This window comes from Elgaria multicarinata, chromosome 8 (assembly GCF_023053635.1).
Source record: "Elgaria multicarinata webbii isolate HBS135686 ecotype San Diego chromosome 8, rElgMul1.1.pri, whole genome shotgun sequence".
Lineage (NCBI taxonomy): Eukaryota > Metazoa > Chordata > Lepidosauria > Squamata > Anguidae > Elgaria > Elgaria multicarinata.
Window position 1 is genome coordinate 58,994,976 of NC_086178.1, and position 21,543 is coordinate 59,016,518.

The window sequence follows — 21,543 nt, forward strand, 5'->3', positions numbered from 1 at the left end:
AAAAGGATTTTAATGCTTACAATATTTAATTTCTTAACATAGTGCACAAAAATATTTACAAAAATCATTTTAGTTCCTTTGACTGATTTTTACAGAAATCTTGAAAATAAATTGGCTGTTTTAAATATAAATAGGTAAATATTTAGAAATACCCCCACACATCCCAAAAATATTGTAGCAAACTTAATTTTATGAAGGCATTATTTTTGCAATGAAAAAGTAAAAGTCTGGTTTAAAAGCTAGCATTTCAGAAACTGGCAAAAGCATTTTCAAAAGCTAGCATTTCAGACATATCTCTAGTGTTTTAGGCCCATAGAGTGGCAGTAATACAACAGGACAGAATATTGAAGTGTAAGATTACAATGAATTGTTAGCAAAACCTCCCGTATAGGTACAAAAACTATCAGTAATGTGATTTCTACCTATCACTCTGATTGCAATAGGCTCAAACTGCTTGAAATCCTTGAAATAAGGCCATAGCTGCGGTTGTGTTATAGGAAATATAAAAAAAGAAATTCCTATGTTGCTACTATATTGCTTATATGCTACTACTATGTTGTTCATGCGTATTGTTGCTACTGACTGGAAAACACAGGGCATTGTTTGAAGCAAACATGGTTGGAAGGAGACACAGGCCCAGGCCATTTTCCACCAAGATTCCAAAGTGGCAGTTAGAGAAATAAATAGCAGAGTATAGTGAAACATCTATGATCAGAGGAGATTATGACAGAGGCTGTGAGGGGAAAGTGCAAATGTGTTAGGGATTGCAAATCAGAAATAAAAGTGTGCTTGGAGAGAAGTAATAGGTACTGAGAAAGGGTCCTGAAGGACATTTGTCATTCAGCTGATGAATTATCCTAGAACAAAGTCTGGCCACTGACTTTGATAGGAATATAATCAGGTGCTTAATGACTTCCAAAAGGGCTTCAGGGGCACCCCTACAGCGATTATATAATCTACTGTCACATCCATCCTAGGTGAAGAATAATTATCTGTTTTATAGTTAACATGCATCTAATTCTTTTTGAAGTTTCACTAACAGGATAAGACATTATAGATTTTAATGCTATTTCTTAAATAACACATAAAATATAATGCTTGTAGTTTTTAAAAAGGTGGTTATCCTCCATTTTGTCCAGAGTTACATCTGAAAGTTTTCCCCAACTATTTCTAAACCAAGTCAACTATCATACAATCAAGAAGACATCATGTCTCTAAGAAGACATCATGTCTTTTCTAATAAGACACTCACTGCACACTGGAGATCATCCCTGAGAGCACCACTATCACTGTATACTTAAGATGTTTCAGATAAATATGTTTCTCATGCTCAAGTCCTGAAAGTAAGATGTGAATACTGAAAGACAAAGATAGCATTTAAAATGAATCCTGTCATATTGATAGGTCTGGTCTTTCCTGAGCTAGTTAGGTACTGATGATATAAGAGCACTGTCAGGTCCTAACTTACTATGTACAGCGAACAGTGGTGCATTTGTTTAATTCCTTCCAAAGAAGATGGCTTTCTCTGGTGCGCTGTAGGATTGAGAATGATTTGTTCCTTCTGAGACCTTCAGCTGATGATATTTAACAAATCCTTGAAAGAGTGGAATCTCTGCTAAGAATGAGGCCATAGTGAAGTACAAGTAAGCCATCCTAGAAAGTAGAAAAGAAATCACAGTTGTAAACTACTCAATGCAATTAGCAAATAGAAAAGAAGCGACGGCTTGGCCCAGTTAAGTTTCCTTATACCAGCCTTTTCCAACCTGGCACCCTCCAGACGTGTGGGATTACAATCTCTAGCATCCCCCAGCCAGCCTTCTAATAAAAGTTGCTTTTGGGTGTGAAGCACAAAACACAGGATCTCCCAGACCAGTCATTCAGCAGGGGAGGAGCAAGGGAAGCAACACCTAATAATGAAGCTTACTTGTGGTTTCTCCCTGGGCACAGTTACAGTTAGTGATGGTGTTAAAATGTTTGAAAATGCCATTATATTATTTCAGTTATTTACTTGTGGCAGTACAATCCAATACTCCCTTTAAGCAAAGACTTAAGAGCCAAGATGCACAACCTATTGCTGAGCTTTACCACTTCAGATGGCACCCACTGCATCTTTTGACTCAGCTTTTCCACTTAGCTAGGCATATTGCAGAGATTCCTCAAGGTCCAATCCTCATTTCAGTAAGTTTGAGGACCACTTTGTATTTTACAAGGCCATGTGTTGCAGCTAAACAAGTGCTTTTCTCAGCTAAACTTGTCTAGTGTTAATGGCAGACGGGTCATCCTAAACACCTATTTACTGGGAAATCCTGACCAACTGCAGATCTCCATTGTGTGTGCAGTGTATGCATTGTTGGGCAAGGGGAAATACACAGAGAGTGACACAGGTCTAGCAGCAAGGGAATGACCTGCTCCTTCCTTACAAACAAGCTTCAATTTTAGCTTCCAGTACAAAGCATTACAAGGGGTAATTTCCCTCAAACAAAATACCGGAGTCTAGTGAAATAAAGAATGTATGAAACAGTGAGCATTGTTTAGGCAGTGTTATATAGGGTTGGCTCATGCTTGTGATTCCACGCAAAAGCCTCAGGAGTTCATAGCACCATGTTTATATGAAGGCATAATTTGTGTGAACTTTACTGAGTTACTGTGATCTTCTAAATCACAACAGCCCCAAATACAGCCCCAGCATGGTGGTACTGATTCACACAAACGGTGCCTTCACATAACTTCAACTTGATCATAAGTATGCCAGCAGCTCTACACTTTCCTGAGAAGGCTGCTAATAGGTGTCCTTCTGACATATACTATATTTACTGGAGATGTGGTGGTTTGAAAAGATCTACAACCTAGCAAAACATCAGCTAAGATTTAAAATAATATGAAGTAAATTTACTGGCGTTTGAACACCACTCTCTGGTGACTGCTAATTACACTTTATATTGACACCTGATCTAGGATGCATAGTTAGCACTTGCGCACCAGTGTGTGAAAGGAATATTTCAGGAGTGTTCCAATATGAAACAGGATGCTTTAACAAAGTAATGTTGAGTTGATGGAAGTACCCACTAGATTATCCTATATTTCATGTGTTCCCCTTAGACTGTGATTCATACAACAGGAGTGATGAAATTTCTGCACTCCTGGTCTAATCGAGCAAAGGCAATTTGTGTGTGAAAAGAGCTTTCCACATTCAGACTGCTGTTCTAGATGCAAGTAGAGTACACAAAACAATACTGCCGGGGAGGGGAGGCATTGCATCCGTCACCTGCTGGGTGCACAGTAATCTTGCATTACAAAGTACACAATCCGCACTGTCAGTTCTGATTCCAGATCCATACCTTCCCCATCCCAGCACTAACAAGTGATCAAGGCAGCTAAATAAGACTGTAACAACTATCTTTTCAGCTTTCCACAGGCATTCTGCTAGAGTGCTATGTGAATTCTGTGTTGTGTGGGCTCTCTTTCTTTGCCTTTTTGGTTTGTGCTCTAAAATTGGGCTTGTGAAGAGCAGGAGACTGTGTGGAAGGGAGACTGGCAGTAGCAGCCTTATTGCTGGCTATGCCACTGCAGCTAATGGCTTGGGACCATTGTGGTATCCTCTTCCATGTTGTGTGTAATAATAAAAGGGCTTGTGCTGGGGGGATGCTCCCTCCGTTGCAAATTCACTGGCTGCCACCAAGTATGTGGCTGCTGTCATTGGTACAGTTCCTTATAAGTTGCCACTGGCAGTATTTCCAGGGATGCTGTCTGTGGTTGTGTCTGCCATTTTTACATGACTTCTGTATTTACTGTTTTTGTATTTTTCCACTGAACAGAGTGAATATGTTCAGTTAGTGCACTTTTTTCAATAGGCAACTAATAAGCATGTATATACCCTAGCCTATTCTTATTAAATGTAGAATGATATTCATTAGTACATGTTAGAAAATGGCAAACGATAAATTTACTTGAAATTTATCAGTCTCTTTACAACAGTGATAGATAGGCTTCAGGCTTTGGGGATCTACTTAGCTGCTGCTGCTGCTGCTGCTGTTATTATTATTATTATTTATGTATTGCATTTGCATACTGCCCCAGAGCCAAAGCTCTCTGGGCAGCTTACATAAGATTGAGATTTTACTGGAACCTCAAGCTCCACCAACCAGATGCTGGTGAAAAAGAATACATTTAGAATGAATTTGGATTTCAGAATGGAACAGAGCACACAGCCCTTCCACACAAAAATCTACTCATGGTTACCACCTCCAAGCTTTCTTAATTTTAGCAGTATAATTTAAGGTAGGTGAAGAGTCTTTTTGTTATTGCTATTGTTGAAAATCCTTACTGATTATTCCCAATCACCCAGGGATCTACCTGTAGATCCCAATCTATCTTCCGCCTATTCCCGATTTATAAAACAATGCTCTCTAGCAGAGAAGAAAAGAAGGTAGGCCTCTGGTATGTGGAGCTGATAGTACTGGGCCTTTTAAAATAAAATGCATTCTTATTAAACCCTCACTTTCTCTTCCAGCTTTGGCACTAACTTACCTGTACTGCACTCTCTCCTAGCGCTCTTCGGATTTCCCTTAGAGTCTGATAGTGTTCCAGCAGGTGATCACCACATATAATGTCTACCTAAAAAGAAATAAAAAAGAATCTTCTTTACACTTGACACACTTTACAATTGATCCTTGCCCTCCTAGTTTCCTTTGCAGAATTATTTTCCAGGACCTCAAAACTGCTTCTTAAAATCTTCTAACTCCTGTGTACCTCTTTTATCTGACTTTTTCATGCTGATTATACTCTTGCATATTTGCAGTGCTGCACATCATTTAAAAAATAACATCATTTAATAACTGCCAAAGTATGGGCAAATACCTTGAAAACCCAATGTTCATAAAAAATATCTTTTCAGAACAGGTGGGGTTATGTTTGTTATCATGAGCAGCTGTCTTAGTCCAAGCATCATTTTAATTAAATAATACAGGGGCTGTGGAGTGGCAGTTCTCTATGGGATACTCTGTTCATGCCATTTGCAATCTTCATCTCATCTGGCACTAACAAGTCCCAGAGATGCTGATTATTGGCAGTTCTCTGAATGTCTTTTTAGAAACTAGACAGAGACACACACTCCATTCAGGTAAGTATTACATGCAACAATTGCGTGACATTGCTTAATTCATCCATGCAGTAATTTCCAGTAATGCAACTGAAACAAAGGCAGGATTAGCAATTTGTGATCACGTCCTTTACTATAGCAAAATTGTGATGCTGGCAATTTGCTTAGTACCTAGATTAATGGAATTCAAATTTCCTAGTGTAAGGAAATCGTTTCTATGTTCAACTGCCTGCTGTGGAATTCTCCATCACCCACAAAACCCGTGCCCTACAGAGGATTTGGCAGTCGTGTGTGTGTGTGTGTGTGTGAGAGAGAGAGAGTGTGTGCACCAATTTTCACATCATGATAAGGCACCCTGAAAAAAAGCCACAGTGAGTTTGTTATTCACTTGCTAACCCACAATACTCACAATGGTCAATTGGATGCTCTAGGGATTGCCAGGGCTTGTTTCCCCTTCAGTCCTCCAGCTTGTTCCCTGCTCATATCCCAATGTCCTTTGTGGCACAACCCCTCTCATATCTTCATCCCTATGGAGAAAAACATTTCCAGCTTCCCACCCAGCTCCAATTGCTACCCCGTCAGCGCAACTTGCCCCCCACCCCACCCCACCCCGGTGCTTCAGAAGTATACAAATTGTTTTTTTAAAAAAACAAACTGCAGTTTGCAAGTGCACAATTGCACTCATTTGCATGTCCACTATTTACTTTCTTCAGCAGTGAGATCAACATCCCCTCTGTACATGTTGAAATCCCACTTGTCAATTTCATCCTCTCACTGTGTTAAAGCTTGAACTGCTATTTGTCAGTTTCTCCACCATCCCTTTGGCACTTCCCTTAACCCCTGCGATGTTCCTGTCTCCGGGTTATTCTCCCTCCAGTTTCCACCAGCAGGAAACTGGGGGGGGGGGGGGGAACCATGACATTTGCCTCCACTTTGATCAGTTGTCCACACTGAATCCCCAAAGCTTCAGCCCTTTTGTTTTCTGTCAAGGAGAAACTCAATGGTTCAACTGATTTCCTTCAACTTATATAAGGTATAGTAACAGGAAAATATAATTTTCTATTTGGCAGCATTAACAAATCAAGCTGACACAAGGAATTATATAAATAATAAAATAAATTAAAGCTTATTAGATACAAGAAGGTTCATAGATTATTATTTGATCATCTTATACTTAGCCCTAATCAGCAAACTCTCCTGCAGTTTCTGATTACTGAGTTTGCTTCTGGTACTGATTGTGGCTAATTCCATGGAGCTCTGTCTTTGCACCACTGTAGTCGAGACATCACTACATGAAGGCATGATGAAAAGGACCCTCAAGAAAGATCTTCCATCTGTGTTCTTTAAGACAAGACCTAAGAACATCCCCTCTCTTCAAACTGGGAGAAGAACATGGCAATGGTCTAGTCAGAGAAAGACAACTCATTGGAAAGAACCCAGTTGGTTAGTCTCCCAGTTGTCTGTGGTGTGGTACCATTCCATGGTGGGTCATACAAAGCAAAGAACAAGTTTGCAACACAGCCAATTAGAATAATTCACTCAGTTGGAACAGAGAGGATCAGTCAAAGACAGACTGAAGCATTCTATAGACAAATGTGATACCTACTAAACTCCCTCCCCAATTCTATAGCGTCAAGTAAAGGTGTTAGCAGAAACTCAAGGACTATAGATCTAGATGGATCCCCCATCTAAAGGGGATAGGGAAAGGTAGTAAAGGCAAGTAAAAACAAAATGTGACCGAGTGGCATTTTTTAACAGTTCAGTCCATAAGATTTTCATTACAAATTTAAAAAAAGTATTTTAATGTATTTTCCCACTCCTAAAATTATTAGAAACAATTTTAATAGTGACTAGCTGATATTCCTGGTGTTGCTCAGGTCCCTGAATAACATTAATCCACTTCCCTCTGCTCTTTGCTGATGCTGTTCCTCACTGCTCTCTCTCTCAGAGTAGCATCGCTGAGTAGTGGAGGGGAGCGGCTCTCAGTGGCTGCAGGGAGCTCTGGGTAAGGCATGCTGGGATGTGTAGCCATTTCAGAGACCTTGGGTGATCACCCACGTGGCTGTACATGATCCCCCAAGATCTCTGAAACACCTATACCTCCCAGCAAGCCTTTGGCATTCTGCAGGTGGCAACTTCCTCTGAGAGGTGCTTCCCTGACAGTTACTGGGAGTTGTAGGCATGCTGGGAGTTGTGGCAGCATAGGATTTGTTTTAAGTTGTTTAAAAATAGTTAAACAGCAAATATATATATATATCGGGTTTTAGGATTTGGGGGGTACATTGTACAGGAAGACCTATCAGCATCCCAGCTTTCAAGTTTGTAGCTCATATATTTCCGGACATACGAAGTCACACACATACATTCAGCTTTATATATATAGATTTAAAATGGCAAATTAGGATCTAGTTGAGACAATAAAATGCAAATATGCACATTTTATTTGTGTTGCAGGACAGATACCACCTAGCCCGTTTCTTATCTATACATAAGTCATTAAATGCCAGAAATTATGATTAGATTAATGAGATTGGCAACAATCTTTCTTCTATTATTATATTAAATAAGTGGATCTTGCAAAAACCACTGTCACAAAACTGAAGAAAGCATATGAAAAGCTGAAACTCAAACTTGTTAACACTGGAAGCAAGGTGTAATCAAACTACTTCGCTATAAAGAGGCACATAAGCAATTTTTGGTAGTCTTAATTTAATTCAAAAATGAACAATTGCTTAGAAATATCCTGATCTGAACTCCACTGTTGCAGCTGTAGACTTCAAATATTAAATGTTTCAGTGGCTTTAAATAAATTATTGCAAAGCTGGTTTCCCTTCTACCTTCTCATAGTGCTTGGAATACTAAATGTCTAATTCTGCTGCTTCAATGCCAAGTCCTAAAGCTCCAATACTAATTGCTGGGGGAGGATTCAGATGATGGTTACATAACCAAAGGGGAAAGAAGTACACAGAAAACAAAGGAAATGAAATGTCTTCTCAATAGCTCTGTTTAGCAGCATCTATAGCATTAGTTAGTATATTTATTAATTCCCATGACATAGGGAAAAAACATTAACCATAAGGGGGTGGAGGTGGGAACCCCATCAGCCAGCTGTGCTATATATTTACTTTTGACTTATAAGTCAAAAGTAAATATAAGTAAACTTATAAGTTTACTTTTGAACCAATCAGTGCTAAAAGCTAATGTGGCAACCATAAATATAGTTACTTTGACCTTTTGTAGAAATACTAAAAAAATGGCACTGCTGTGAAATGTTTCCTACTAAACACACTAAAGCTTGTTATGACAGGAAAAACATTTTTTCAACAAACCTTGCATGCCCTGTTTGACTGCATGCAAAAGTTATTTCCTGGACTTCCATGGTAATCCAACTCTACGCACTTTTGCCCAGAAGATCTACTGAATTGAATGGGGCTTCTTTCCAAGTAAGCATGCATAGGATCGAAGTTGGAATGTTAGAAGACCATGTACACATGCAGAATGACAATTTTCAGCTGAACATAACGAAAAAAATGGATGAACATACTACATGAGGGGTAGAAGTCATATAATGAGTACTGGATCTGTCTGAAAGGTTTCTATCAAAAGCATTTTCAACAACAAAAAAGTAACACATAAAAGAGTCATTACATGTAAGGTGCCAGTGATCTTGAACCAAGAGGGTTGTGCACCTTACCTTCCTGACAACAGAGGCAGCATGCCTGCCAAAAGAGTAGAAGACTGAACTGTGAAACCAAAGGCATCACCTGGATTCAATTACAAGCTCCTCCAGCTAACTCAGCATCTAGTTATAGAATTCAGAGAACCAAGGCAACTCTGTCCAGCTTTATAAAGTCTCTGCCTCAAGGGCTGTACTTCCAACTTGTCTCCTAGTAAGAAGATGTTTCCAAACGACTTTATCTGTCTTAGATTGTGCTGCCTGTCTCTGTGCCTTTTTCCACCAGCTAACAACTTCCTTCATCCTGACTTTGGGGCTCTGATGCTCATACCACTTGGCATACTGGCTCCCTGAAGAAACACTAACATTGACTGTGTTCAGACAATTGCGACGGGAGAAGAAGCCATCGTGGCAACCTGCACTGCAACACTTGGGATTATTTATTTATTTTATTTATTTAAAACATTTATATCCTGCCCTATATCATTAAGATCTCAGGGCAGTGTACAGATAAAAGCAAATATAAAACAGTAAATATACACAGCTAAAAACAAATTAAACGATAAACCAAGTTAAAACAATATATAATTTAAAACAGTAAAACTGCAAATGGCAGTTATATTTATTTTTATTTATTTGTTACATTTTTATACCGCCCAATAGCCGAAACTCTCTGGGCGGTTCACAAAAATTAAAACCATCATAAAACAACCAACAGGTTAAAAACACAAATACAAAATACAGTATAAAAAGCACAACCAGGATAAAACCACGCAGCAAAATTGATATAAGGTTAAAATACAGAGTTAAAACAGTATAATTTAAATTTAAGTTAAAATTAAGTGTTAAAATACTGAGTGAATAAAAAGGTCTTCAGCTGGTGATGAAAGGAGTACAGTGTAGGCGCCATGTACAAAATATGAGGGTGGGGGAGAAGCCACAATGGTTTCTTTCCCCATCACAATCTTCCGAACACCCCCATTAACTTTTGATAGATATATGATAAAGATTGTTTTCTTCTGTTGTCTTCTATCTTTTTTCCTTGTTGGAATTGTTTGTAATTGTGCCTTTAAAATTTCCTTTTTTAAATACTCCCACCCATCTTGCACTCCTTTTCTTATTAGGCTCACTTGCCATGGGACCTTACTTACCATAGTCCTGAGTTTATTAAAATCAGCTTTCCTAAAATCCAGAGTACTTGTATGGCTACACTCCGCTTTTGCTTCCTTTATAATCAAGAATTCAAGTATGATGTGGTCACTTTTCCCCCAGAGTTCCCTTAACTGCCACTTTATCCACTAAGTCATCCCTATTGGTCAATATCAAGTCAAGGTAGTTCCTTCCTCGACTTTCTGTAGGAAAAAGTTCTCACCCACACATGTCAGGAATGTCTTGGAAGGGCCACTTTTGGCAGTATTTGCCTCGCAACAGATATCAGGATAATTGATGTTCCCCATCACTACTACATCAGACTTCCTTGAAACACTGGCAAGTCAGCACAGAACAGAAGTACATAGACATGTAAGGCCTTATATTAGCAAAGACAAAGATTAATTTTAAGTGGTGCACTGGGTTAAAAACTCAATTGAAGCCAAATTGTGAATATTACCAAGTGGTTGGCGGGGATGGAACCCTCAGTGCAAACTCCCTCTTCAGTTAGTAGAGAACTGTTCATAAATTGTTGTCATTGTTCCTTTATTACATACCAGATATTATATTTGGCCTAATTATACTCACAATGACAGCAGCAGATACAGCCAACATATTCTGCTTCCAATTATTCTCCCCAAACCCATCTTGATTTATAGTAATGCTTTCAGAGATATACAGCTGGTAAAGAAACACTTTTAAAAACTATATTAGCAAATCTAAAACAGCGGAATAGTAAATTCTGTTGTAATTGCCAATCCTTTGTCTCACAAAATCTCACTACAAAAGACAGGCAAAACAAAAACATAAAACCCTGCCTTTGAATGTCTTGCCGCACATTCAACGGAGCACATTCCGTTGAGCACATTCAATGTGCTCAACGGAGTACCTCCAAAGCCAATTTCATTTAAAAATCGGTGGACAATTAACAATGTGAAAATTCAGTGAGGTGGGAAAATATTTACTATTCCCAAAATGAATTTATTTCAAGTACTTACTCTTCAGTCAGAAGACTTCTAAAATGACTTCTAAAATGACTTACAATTATCCATGCTCTGATAACCTCTCGTTTGGATTACTGCAATGCGTTATACGTGGGGCTGCCTTTGAAAACGGTCCGGAAACTTCAACTGGTGCAAAACAGGGCAGCAAGTTTATTAACAGGGACTGGCCGCCGAGATCACATTACGCCAGTCCTTTTACAACTTCATTGGCTGCCAGTCCAGGTCCGGGCCCAATTCAAAGTGCTGGTATTGACATTTAAAGCCCTAAACGGTTTGGGGCCAGGTTATCTGAAGGAACGCCTCCTCCCATATGTACCTACCCGGACCTTAAGATCATCTACAGGGGCCCTTCTCCGTGAGCCCCTGCCAAAGGAAGTGAGGCAGGTGGCTACTAGGAGGAGGGCTTTCTCCGCTGTGGCACCCCAATTGTGGAACGAGCTCCCCAGAGAGGTCCGCCTGGCGCCTACACTGTACTGCTTTCGTCGCCAGCTGAAGACCTTTTTATTCACTCAGTATTTTAACACTTAATGTTAACTTAAATTTAAATTATACTGTTTTAACTCTGTATTTTAATCTTATATCAACTTTGCTGTGTGGTTTTATCCTGGTTGCGCTTTTTATACTGTATTTCGTAATTGTGTTTTAACCTGTTGGGTGTCTTACTGTGGTTTTAATTTTTGTGAACCGCCCAGAGAGCTTCGGCTATTGGGCGGTATAAAAATGTAATAAATAAATAAATAAATACAAGATCTACAAACAACAATTCATCTGACTTGGCACCAGACAAGCTTCACTGGGGAAAGTATACCAAAAGGCCCTGCCTTCTGAAGGGAGGAATCTGGAGAAGGGCCGCTGAGGAAGATCTTAACACATAGGCAACTTCATGCAGGAGAAGGTGCTCCTTCTCTCTCAGTGAAATGAACCGCACACCTATCAGCTTGATATAATCTTGCTCTTCTTTATGTGCCAAGGTATCAATTGCTAGAACAATTTGAGGCAGGCTTTGAGATACACAATATGAAAGTACAGAAAATTATGGGACTCGTTTATAAAATTACAACTTAAAATAAAACTGCAGAGGAATATAGAACAAGGGAAATTAACAATATATTTGACAAGTACCCAGTGAACCTAGACAATCTAGATGTATTTCATCCTAACAATTTCTGTAAAGGAAAAGACTACCAAGGCTAGAACTAGGGTCGATGGAAAACCAATGTTCCAATTAGATAATATGTGATAAATTTAATTACAAATCTATGCAGCAGACATAAAACTAGTAATAAAACAGGAATGTAAAGCATCAACAACAGTAATAGCCATACTGCCAGTTTACAGGAAGAATAAATTAAGGGTCTCTAGTGCCTTGTCCTAGGAAAGAACTCCCCTAGCTCCAACCCCAATTAAACAGAGTTTCCTTAGGGGAATACTTCTAAATAATGTATTTGGCAGATGAATACAAAATCTTTTATGTTTGACTGCAGACTGTGGCACAAAACGCTTTGGAAGACCATTGCATATTTCAGAAACCTGACAGCAAATAAAAGTGGTAAATTTAGGAGTTACTCTTTTAGCATGGAGTGAGGGATATAAATATGCAATGCCATGTCTCCTATAATTAAGGGGATCTGCAAATTAATCTGGGGACAGATTAACATGCCATTTTGGGGTGAGGTGCTTGAGCTTGTGGCGGCTGCTCAATCCCAGGCAATTCCTGAAAAACACTCGCTCTCTTTTGGTGTTCAGTACTCATGCATGAAGGTGCTCTTGAGAATCAGCAGGCTGGTCCTGCTGCCTAGATGCTGACATGTACACAAACTGCAACTCCTGGCTAACATGTGAGCGTTGTCAATATGAAGAGGGCAAATGGTTTCCCATCTCTGTTGAGGGTACTGTATACATATACCGTATTTCTTCAATTGTAAGATGCCATCAATTCTAAGACGCACACTAATTTCAGTACCACCAACAGAAAAAAACAAAACCCGAAGATACACCCGCAATTCTAAGACGCACCCCATTTTTAGAGATGTTTATATGGGAAAAAAGTGCATCTTAGAATCGAAGAAATAGGGTAGTCCCCCTTCAGTTTGATACTGATTATAAATTCACTGGGGACAGAGGTGATATGCATTGGCATCTAAGAGGTAGGGCTATCCCACTTGAGGTGCCCTTTATAAATTTATACAGAACTCTTAAAACAGGCTATTGATTATCTGGATCCATCCATCTGGCTTCTGATCCAGTTTTTGGACTCAAGCAGTTTGGCTACCCTGGTGGACAACTATCCCGGATTTGACTTCACAGTATTATCATGTAGCTGTTCAAAATGGGCAATGACGCTTGCTGGTTGTTCAGAAAGGGTTAACCTGATTAACCTTCCTTTATTTGTCTTTATTGGTTTAATTGGTTCTGCCCTTTCTTCCGCTCCTATATCCTGACCTCTTCCCTTGGAATTTGGCTACTTCCTTTTCTTATCTCTCTCCTTCTCGCTCTGTAATGAGTTTTGTCCTTTTTATTATCTCTAGTAGAAGTGTTTTTAATTAGAATAAAGCTATTATCATTTTCTTTTTCATCTTGACCATAAGTCTTAACAAACTGTTAACTGCAACTCCCATCTGTGCACTCATCAAGCTATTGTCATATTACCTACAGTAGCCAAAACTAGTAAGCTATGTGGTGTCAAGACAATGCTTCCTGGCCTCATTCTAATTTTATTCTGTGATGTTCTCATGTAGTCAAATCTGGGTGATCATGTGCAACATGACATCAACATGTTGTCTGTATGATCCCTAATTTGTTGAGATCGCCAGAGAAAGGAGGTCCGTGTGTGTGTATTTTTTAAAATGGTGCCAAAGCTACAGGTCAGAAAAAACAGAAGCATCAGTGTGTATAGAAAGTAAGCAGGAGGTTCCATGAACCCCTTTCTCCTAAAAACTCACTTTTTCTCCTGAAAGATTTAATGGGTGGAAATTTGACAAAGCCTGGCCCTGTATTAAGAAAATAATAATGAGATTTTCACCCTTCCCCTCACCACTTTAAAGCTCTTATTACTCAAATAGCCTAGTCTGTGCTTTCACATTCTATTTTTCTGCTTTACTTTTTCTGTACTTGTCTCTCACTGCCTCAGTGTGTGTTACGTAAGTCTTTGATGCAACAAACTCTGGCTTTTCCAAGTTACATAATGCCTTCAGAAAAACATCACATGAAGAATGGAAAAAACTCATTCACCTGCTTGCTATTAAGTAGTGGATGTTTACACATGGTGTTGGTAAGAGGTGATAGGGCTATCATAGCTCAATATATGGTGCAAACAAATACCACAGCTTACCTGACAGCCGGGATCAAGATCCATCTTTCTTCGAAGGAATTTTTCCACATGTCCAATTGTTGCCTCTCCTGAAACACGTACAAACTTCTTTTCCAGTGGCTGCAAGGAGGAGGCAGAAGATTTTATACTGTTAGATTACTTAGTAATGGAGGAAGAATTTTAATCAAATCACTTGATTGGGACTCTTATCCCACATTTACTCTAAAAACAACATTAATAATATGGGAAGTATAGTCACTGCGGATGAAATCAATGCTACATTCACATTCTTTTTTCAATTCCTTTGCCTTCAGCAATAAGACTACCATCTTAACTTGTTAAAGGATTGCACTACAAGAATGTGAGATTATTTTAGTTATACATATTTAAGGATTAGGGGGTTGTGCTGAATGATTCAAAAAAGTGGGGAATTTGAAGATGACAGATAGTCATCCTTCAACTATTCTTAGCACACCTGCTCTGCTTTCTTGTCTGGCTCGCGGGTGGATGGGGATCACTATCTCTTGCAGCTTCAATTTCTCAGCAATTATCTCTCTCTTTCTTAAAAAGAAAATTGCTTGCCCAGGTGGACTGTTGAGATGGGGGGAAAATAAAGCACTTTGAGTAGTGTCATTTAAGCGACATAGCAGACGTTCCGGTGGGCGGGGTTTCCCTTGAAAAATAAACACAACAGATCTGAACCCATCAGGTGGGTTTTTTTGGTCACTTTGCCATCCGTCTATTGGCCCCTCCATGATGCCCAGATTCTCTGTCTTCACAACAAACATCTGGGTTTCCTTTCTCTCTACCTCATCTGGTAGATTTTCAACAGTCCTGATGTGTGTGGGGACCAGTAGGCCTTCTTTTCTACAGCTGGCCTTGCTCCTGCTGCTGTCTTCCTCCCTCCATAACCCTTTCTACACATTCTTTAGTCTCCGTTCCCTCCCCGCACCCCAGCACATTTTTCTCTCCTGCTGTTAAATGTGCTTAATACTTAAAATAAGGGGTATTAAGATTTAAGCCCTTGAACTCTGCTCTGGAAACCTCTCTTCCTAGCCCCAGATGTAAAAGGGACTAGTTATAGATGAGGGGAAAGAACTCTGTGCGTGCTCAAAGACATACACATTGCCATGGTCCAGAGCTGAGTCACACAGCAATAAAAGCAACTGCCATCCTACGATTCAGAACATTTTCTTCTGGAAAGGCTCCTGTGTCTTTTATAAGCTACATGATAGGAAGAAATCCAGCTGCATAATATTTTCCCATGTTTTCTCAAGCAATGGGGAATACTTCTCCTGCTGACGTTTAAAAACTTCCTATGCAAGTATTAAGGGCACAGAAGCACTGTGTTAATTTTTAGTTGGGCAACCCCACCATTTCTCTCACACTCATTCACTCTCAATCCCCACTCACCCCCCACCAACCATACGAACTTCACAACACTCCTGTGAAGTAGTTCTGGCTGAGAGACCATGACAGGCCCAAGTTCATGCATGAGCTTCACGGCTGTGTGGGGATTTGAATCTGGCTCTTCCTTCCCCAGGCCTGGTCTAAAACTGCATCATACTGGGTTGGAAGGAGGGCATCCTAGCTGGCTGTTTGGAATGAGATTTGTACTACCATCTTGTAGACATCATCTAATGTTTCCTGACACAGTATTTTAAAAAAGTAAAGCCACCTCTTTATGGCAGCAAGATGTGGTGGTGCTACTGGGGTTCCAAGAGTTCACACTGAAAACAAAGCCCCAGAAACTCTTAAGAAAACCAGGAACAGGGCTAAAAGTATGTTCCAAACCCTTCCCCGTACACTTTAGAGCTTGCAATCCATCCTATATAGACCTACTCTAAAGTAATTGTGTAAATCATTGCAGGCTTCCGGCCTTAATGGATTTATTATACTTCAACTCCCAAAGTAAATGAAACCAATGTAGGGAAAAGCACTCTGGTGAGGGGACATTCAACTCCCTCACCAGGCAACAGGCCTGGTAAACCAGTACCAGTTATATCTGCATCTCAGTAGCCATGGCTCTAATCACTATACCATAACAGCTCTCATATTTATTTGTGCCATATATTGTACGAATTTCATACTTACTTCCACCCTTTAGAAATAGCCAGCTTTTTAATGATGCCTTTGAGTTTTCTGGGCATAGTTTAATCCTTGGCCAATGTCCATATAGAGAAGTCTAGATGCTCAGCAGAAAAAAATTCCACAGTACTTTATTGACTGATCCTCCAAACTAAAATATTAGTAACTTTCCCTTCTCTTCTGAAACAATGGATTTGTAGACACAGTGTACTCTAGGACAATATGTCTTGTTTTCATAATGCATTTAGTTTTAATTACTCATGTTATTAAAATGAAATACAGGAAGACAAATTTTCAGCAACATCCATACCTTAAAATTCCCAGAGAGATCATTTGCTCTGAAAGAAAAGGAATCAACATAACCAATATATCTAAACTATCTGCACATTTGCAAGTTCAAACTGCTAAATCAATATACTGCCATTAGATATAGATGTCTTGTTAGTATACATGAACAGATATATGGCCTTCAAAGGTAGTCCCAAAAAATTGTAGCAATTGATCTAAGTAGTTAATAAAACATGGATCACAGTGGTAAGACTCCTTTCTTCCAAGAAGTGGCATCTTTGTTAAATCAGATGTATGCCGTAAAAAGCACTCATCACAGATGCTGCTTCAGATGGATTAATGAGCACACCAAGATAACAAGATTGCTTGGGAAGAGTTATGACCATGTCCAGAAGAGGCAAGCCCACCTAATCTAGATCAGGCAATCTATTAACCAGCACCATCTTCATTCCATCCAGATTCAATCTAATTTCATTAATCCTTATCAGCTTGTTACATCATTTTGATACTGCTTTGCATATGCACTGATGCTCATTTGAGAACAATACTGGAGCTTGGTGTCATTAGCATACTAATGACACTATTTTTCAAGCTTTGAGACTATTTCACTAAACATTTTGTGTAAATTTTAGATTGGAGCAATTTCAAAAATAATCTCAAAAAAAGACCATGATCTGTTTTGGATGTACATGTCTTGGCTTAATAAGCCAAGATATACACAAACCTTGTGTCTTTGCACTCCATTGTTGTGCCGCACTTTCCCTCTTCCCATGTTGGCATACCCCAGGAAGTCTCAATTAACCACAGTTTCCCATTTTTTCTGAACCAGAAACTATTGTTATCAGAACCAAAATTAGCCAAAATCTTAAATCACTATTTGAACTTGGTTTTAAGATATTTACATGAGAACCAGGCCAGTGTATTTCAAATACGCATGGATATTTTTCAAGGGCTTTCAATTACATAAGTAGCTGGTTTTTTTACTGTCAAGGAAACAAACAGCATAATTTCAATGCTAATATAGACAGACCATATTAACTTTAGGTAGCAACACTTCATATTAGGGAAACAGTCAGTTTGACTTTAGGAGAGACAGGTCATTTAAAGTCTTACAGCTTTGAATTGCTATATTTAGACATCCAAGTCTCTAAACTATATATAAACTATAAACTATATATAGTATGCCAGAATGAGAATGGAGCAGAACAATCATAAATACAATCAGTTGTTAAAATGCATTTCAGAGAATTGACTGCTTTTCCCCCAGCTACAGGGACATAAATGTACTTGCAGACAAGGATTTTATCTTTGAGGTGTTCTCGGTCTAGTGCTTTATCTGCATGCATGTCTAAAAGATTAATAAAGAGGGCTGGGGAAAAATGTTCTCTGTAAGACAGAAGATACAAGTTATTCCATTCTAGGATTGGGGTCTCTAATCTCCTTTCACTGTCATAGGAAGGACTTAATCACTGCAAGATTTTATTTGACTGACATGGAAGCAGTTAATTACAAAACTACTCCCACTGACAAACTTTTTTTAACGTGCAAAGGAGATACCTACAGATGTATTAACAACAATCTTTGAATAATTTTGGGAAAAGACACGCATGCAGTTCCTTAAACACATGGTTGCTTTTCTTTCCCCCCTCCTCCTCCCTCCCAATCCCTTTTCCTTTTGTGTCATGGTTTTTTTTTAGATTTTAAGCCTGTGGGCAGGGACTGTCAAGAAATATTTTTGTAAGCTGCCTTGAGAGCCTTTTGGGCTGAGGGGCAGGATAAAAATGCATAAATAAATAAATAAAGTTACACAAGGTTATAGGAGTTAATAAAAGCTTTACAAATGCCTTATTGTGAAAAACACATTTTGTTGCATCCAAACTGAGCCATAACAGTAAATCCATTGAAATTAAGTTACTCATGGCTAACTTAAGTCCCTTTGATGTCAGTGGGTCTTCTCTGAACATAACTATGTCTGGATCTAACGCATTGCATTTTTTTAAAAAAATCCTTGAATATTTTAAGATTTAGAAGATTTTTACATTATTTTTGTAGTAATTTATAGAATAATTTCACCACTCTGGTATAAATATTATAAAGGGTGGTATATAAATACTTTACATGACAATACATTTGCAGATCATCATTCTTTCAGATAATGAAGTTTGACCAGTACATTTCATAACATCTCTTGGCTCTTGCATTTCTCATTTAAGGAAAACATTCTTACAAATTTAAGAAAATCTAAAAGAGAAAAGTAACCTGATTAACATTTTAAAGAAAATAAAGGTGATTTTGTTTTATGTTCCTTTCTATGAAATCCCATGTGAGGAGGGGAGATTATGGAACTGTTCAGTTAACTTTTCTTTTCCCTAAAGCTTTTAAAACTTGATTTTGTTCTGACTTTATACTGTTAGTTTTACCCTACCCTGTGCCTGTTTGCTTTCTCTTCCCTTCCTTATTGTTTTATTATGATTCTATTAGAATGTAAGCGGCAGGGTCTCGCTATTTACTGTTTTACTCTGTACAGCACCATGTTCATTGATGATGCTATATAAATAAATAAATAATAATAATAATGAATTCAATAAAGATTAAAACTTATAACAACTACGTTTTGGCGAAATGACTCGTTTTAAGAAGACAATTAGTTTTCTCATACAATGCTGAAATGATATATAACCATGAACAAGAAAAATCTGAACAGGGTTCAAATTACTTCAAAGTTGATTTAAAAATACAGCATTTTATTAAACCACTACTTGAATGTTACCTGCTATAATATATCCAGAAATATATTGTTTGTCTTGTAATACTATCACCCCAACATTTATTAGTTGTCAATGCCACCTAGTGGTTCAAAAAAAGAGATTAAAAAAAAAATTAATTCCTACCTTGAAACTAATGTGATTTTGGACAACTTCACACATTCATTTCCTACATAAAAATAATGGCTGTGCTCCTATAGTAAGTTAATATAATTCAATTCATGAAATTAAAGTGCCCTCTCCACTCCTCCGACCTGCAGCCACGCGTGCTCCCTGACAAGCCTCTCGGGTGGCCCTCCTGAACAACACTGAATGAAGCATGGGAGGGCTGCTGGAGAAAAGATGGGAAGGGGAACTGTACTTCCATGAACTCCCAAAGTCTGCACACGAGAGTAAACATTCACAGTAAACTGTGGCAATACACACGTACACAGACTGGCAGGGCATACAAAGATCAAGAAGTTTCAGGCTTCTAGAAATGTGCAAGGGGTGTTTGTTAAATGGCAGTACTTGAAAATCTGTAGCCTAGTTCAGATTAGACACAACTCTTAACCGTAGGTTAGTACTATGTGCATTAACGTACTGAAGCCCCAGGCTTGAGCAATCCCCCCCTGCCCTAATCTTGTCTGGTTTTCTTCCTGGTTTAAACTAACAGCAATTTTTTGTTTCAGGCACTGTGCTTAGTTCAAACTTCAGTTTATTGGAACAAGCCAGAATCAGAAACCAAGATTTGGTCTTGGCTTGTTTAAACTAGCACTATTTATTTGTGTTGGATGTTATGACAAACTACAGTTAATTTAAACCTGGAACCAAATCTTCAATCTCCTGCTTGCAGCCACAGCATCAGTTGGAGAGAAGCCTTACAAATGTAATAAGCAAAAGGTATAAATACAAAGACAGAGTCCAATTTTCTGTACTATACAGATGTATAAGAACAGTAGTTTTATTCACTAGACCTTATATAACTGTAGAAACTGAAAATCTAATAATGCAACTGAATACCATTAAAATGCCAAAAAATATTGCTAATGTGTTCTTTTACGTTTGTATCTGAAACCACTATATAAGAAAAATTTAAGGAAAGTCTGCTTTCACTCACCCAATAAACTCCAGGAGTAGTGATATGTCAAGTTCTGGAGGGATACGGAACACTGAGCCAACAACTTTGCGGGGCCTCCCCCTGCCTACAGCAATGGGCTGAGGCACAGCTAAGATATAAGAAGATAAACAAAAGTAGAAAGTAAAAAATATATCTGCCACCTGCAATAGGACAGAATATGAAATAACCTGCAGCATAGACTCAGTTCAGAAAGGCATAAACCAAATCATTTTTAGGACTACTTTTATGGTGTTACTAACTCAAGAAGGCCACATTGCTACATTAATTACAGAAAAGCATTTGTTGCCACAATTTTAACTCAGCATTGACTTTTAACCCGTTGTCTATTGCCTCCGCCCCTTCTCTCTCTGCAGCACTCTCTAGGAGAGTTTACATTGATCTCCTCTCTGCACAGCAAGGGATGGCAACTGCACGAGGTCCATTTCACCCCCTGGATTCTCTCCACCATTGCAGGCCACACTGGGGATTTTTTTAAAAAAATCAGCAATCAAGTTCATAGAGCTAAAACAGACAAACGTAGCTTGCAAATGAGACAAATTTAAGTGCTACATAGTAACCTTTCATTTGTCAAAAATTGTCTTTAATGGGTGTGTGGTGGGGGCCAAATGTGGCTGGCGCAGGCAACATGTGGCCGGTGGGCCGTTCGTTGCTCACCCCTGCTCTACAGCCCAATTCCTCAGTTGCCACAACCTTTTTTCTATGTGCCCCACTGCACCCTCTCTCTCTACATCACCCCATCTCACAGCTTCTCACCATTTTTTTTTACCCCACCCACAGCTCCATGTGAAATGCCATTTCTTCGCTGCCACCTTTTTTCCTTCTGCGTCCCATAACTAGGAATGTTCATCACTGGGAAATCCACCTGTCTTTCCCAATTCAGCTTGCATTTGCAGGTTGAGCCACAGATTTTTCCTGAACTTCTGGACATTTTTTTAAAAAAAAATTTTTTTGTGGCAACTGTCATTTATGAAAGTAGAAATTTGCTAAATTGCAGCCGATATTTGTGCAAATTTGCACAAAATCCAACCATAATTTATGCAACTTA

The 21,543-nt window shown here is 38.8% G+C and overlaps 1 protein-coding gene across 1 annotated transcript in view; it reads right to left on the reverse strand.

Moving 5' to 3' along the window:
• PCGF6 (polycomb group ring finger 6) overlaps positions 1-21,543 on the reverse strand; it is a 28,482-nt gene continuing 6,939 nt past the window's right edge. The window contains exons 6-10 of the mRNA XM_063132591.1: positions 20,478-20,586; positions 16,636-16,663; positions 14,259-14,357; positions 4,528-4,614; positions 1-1,653 (exon numbers count right to left, since the gene is read on the reverse strand). Of these exons, the coding sequence (XP_062988661.1) occupies positions 1,585-1,653; positions 4,528-4,614; positions 14,259-14,357; positions 16,636-16,663; positions 20,478-20,586 (392 nt within the window). The 3' untranslated portion in view covers positions 1-1,584. The remainder of the gene's footprint in view (positions 1,654-4,527; positions 4,615-14,258; positions 14,358-16,635; positions 16,664-20,477; positions 20,587-21,543) is intronic.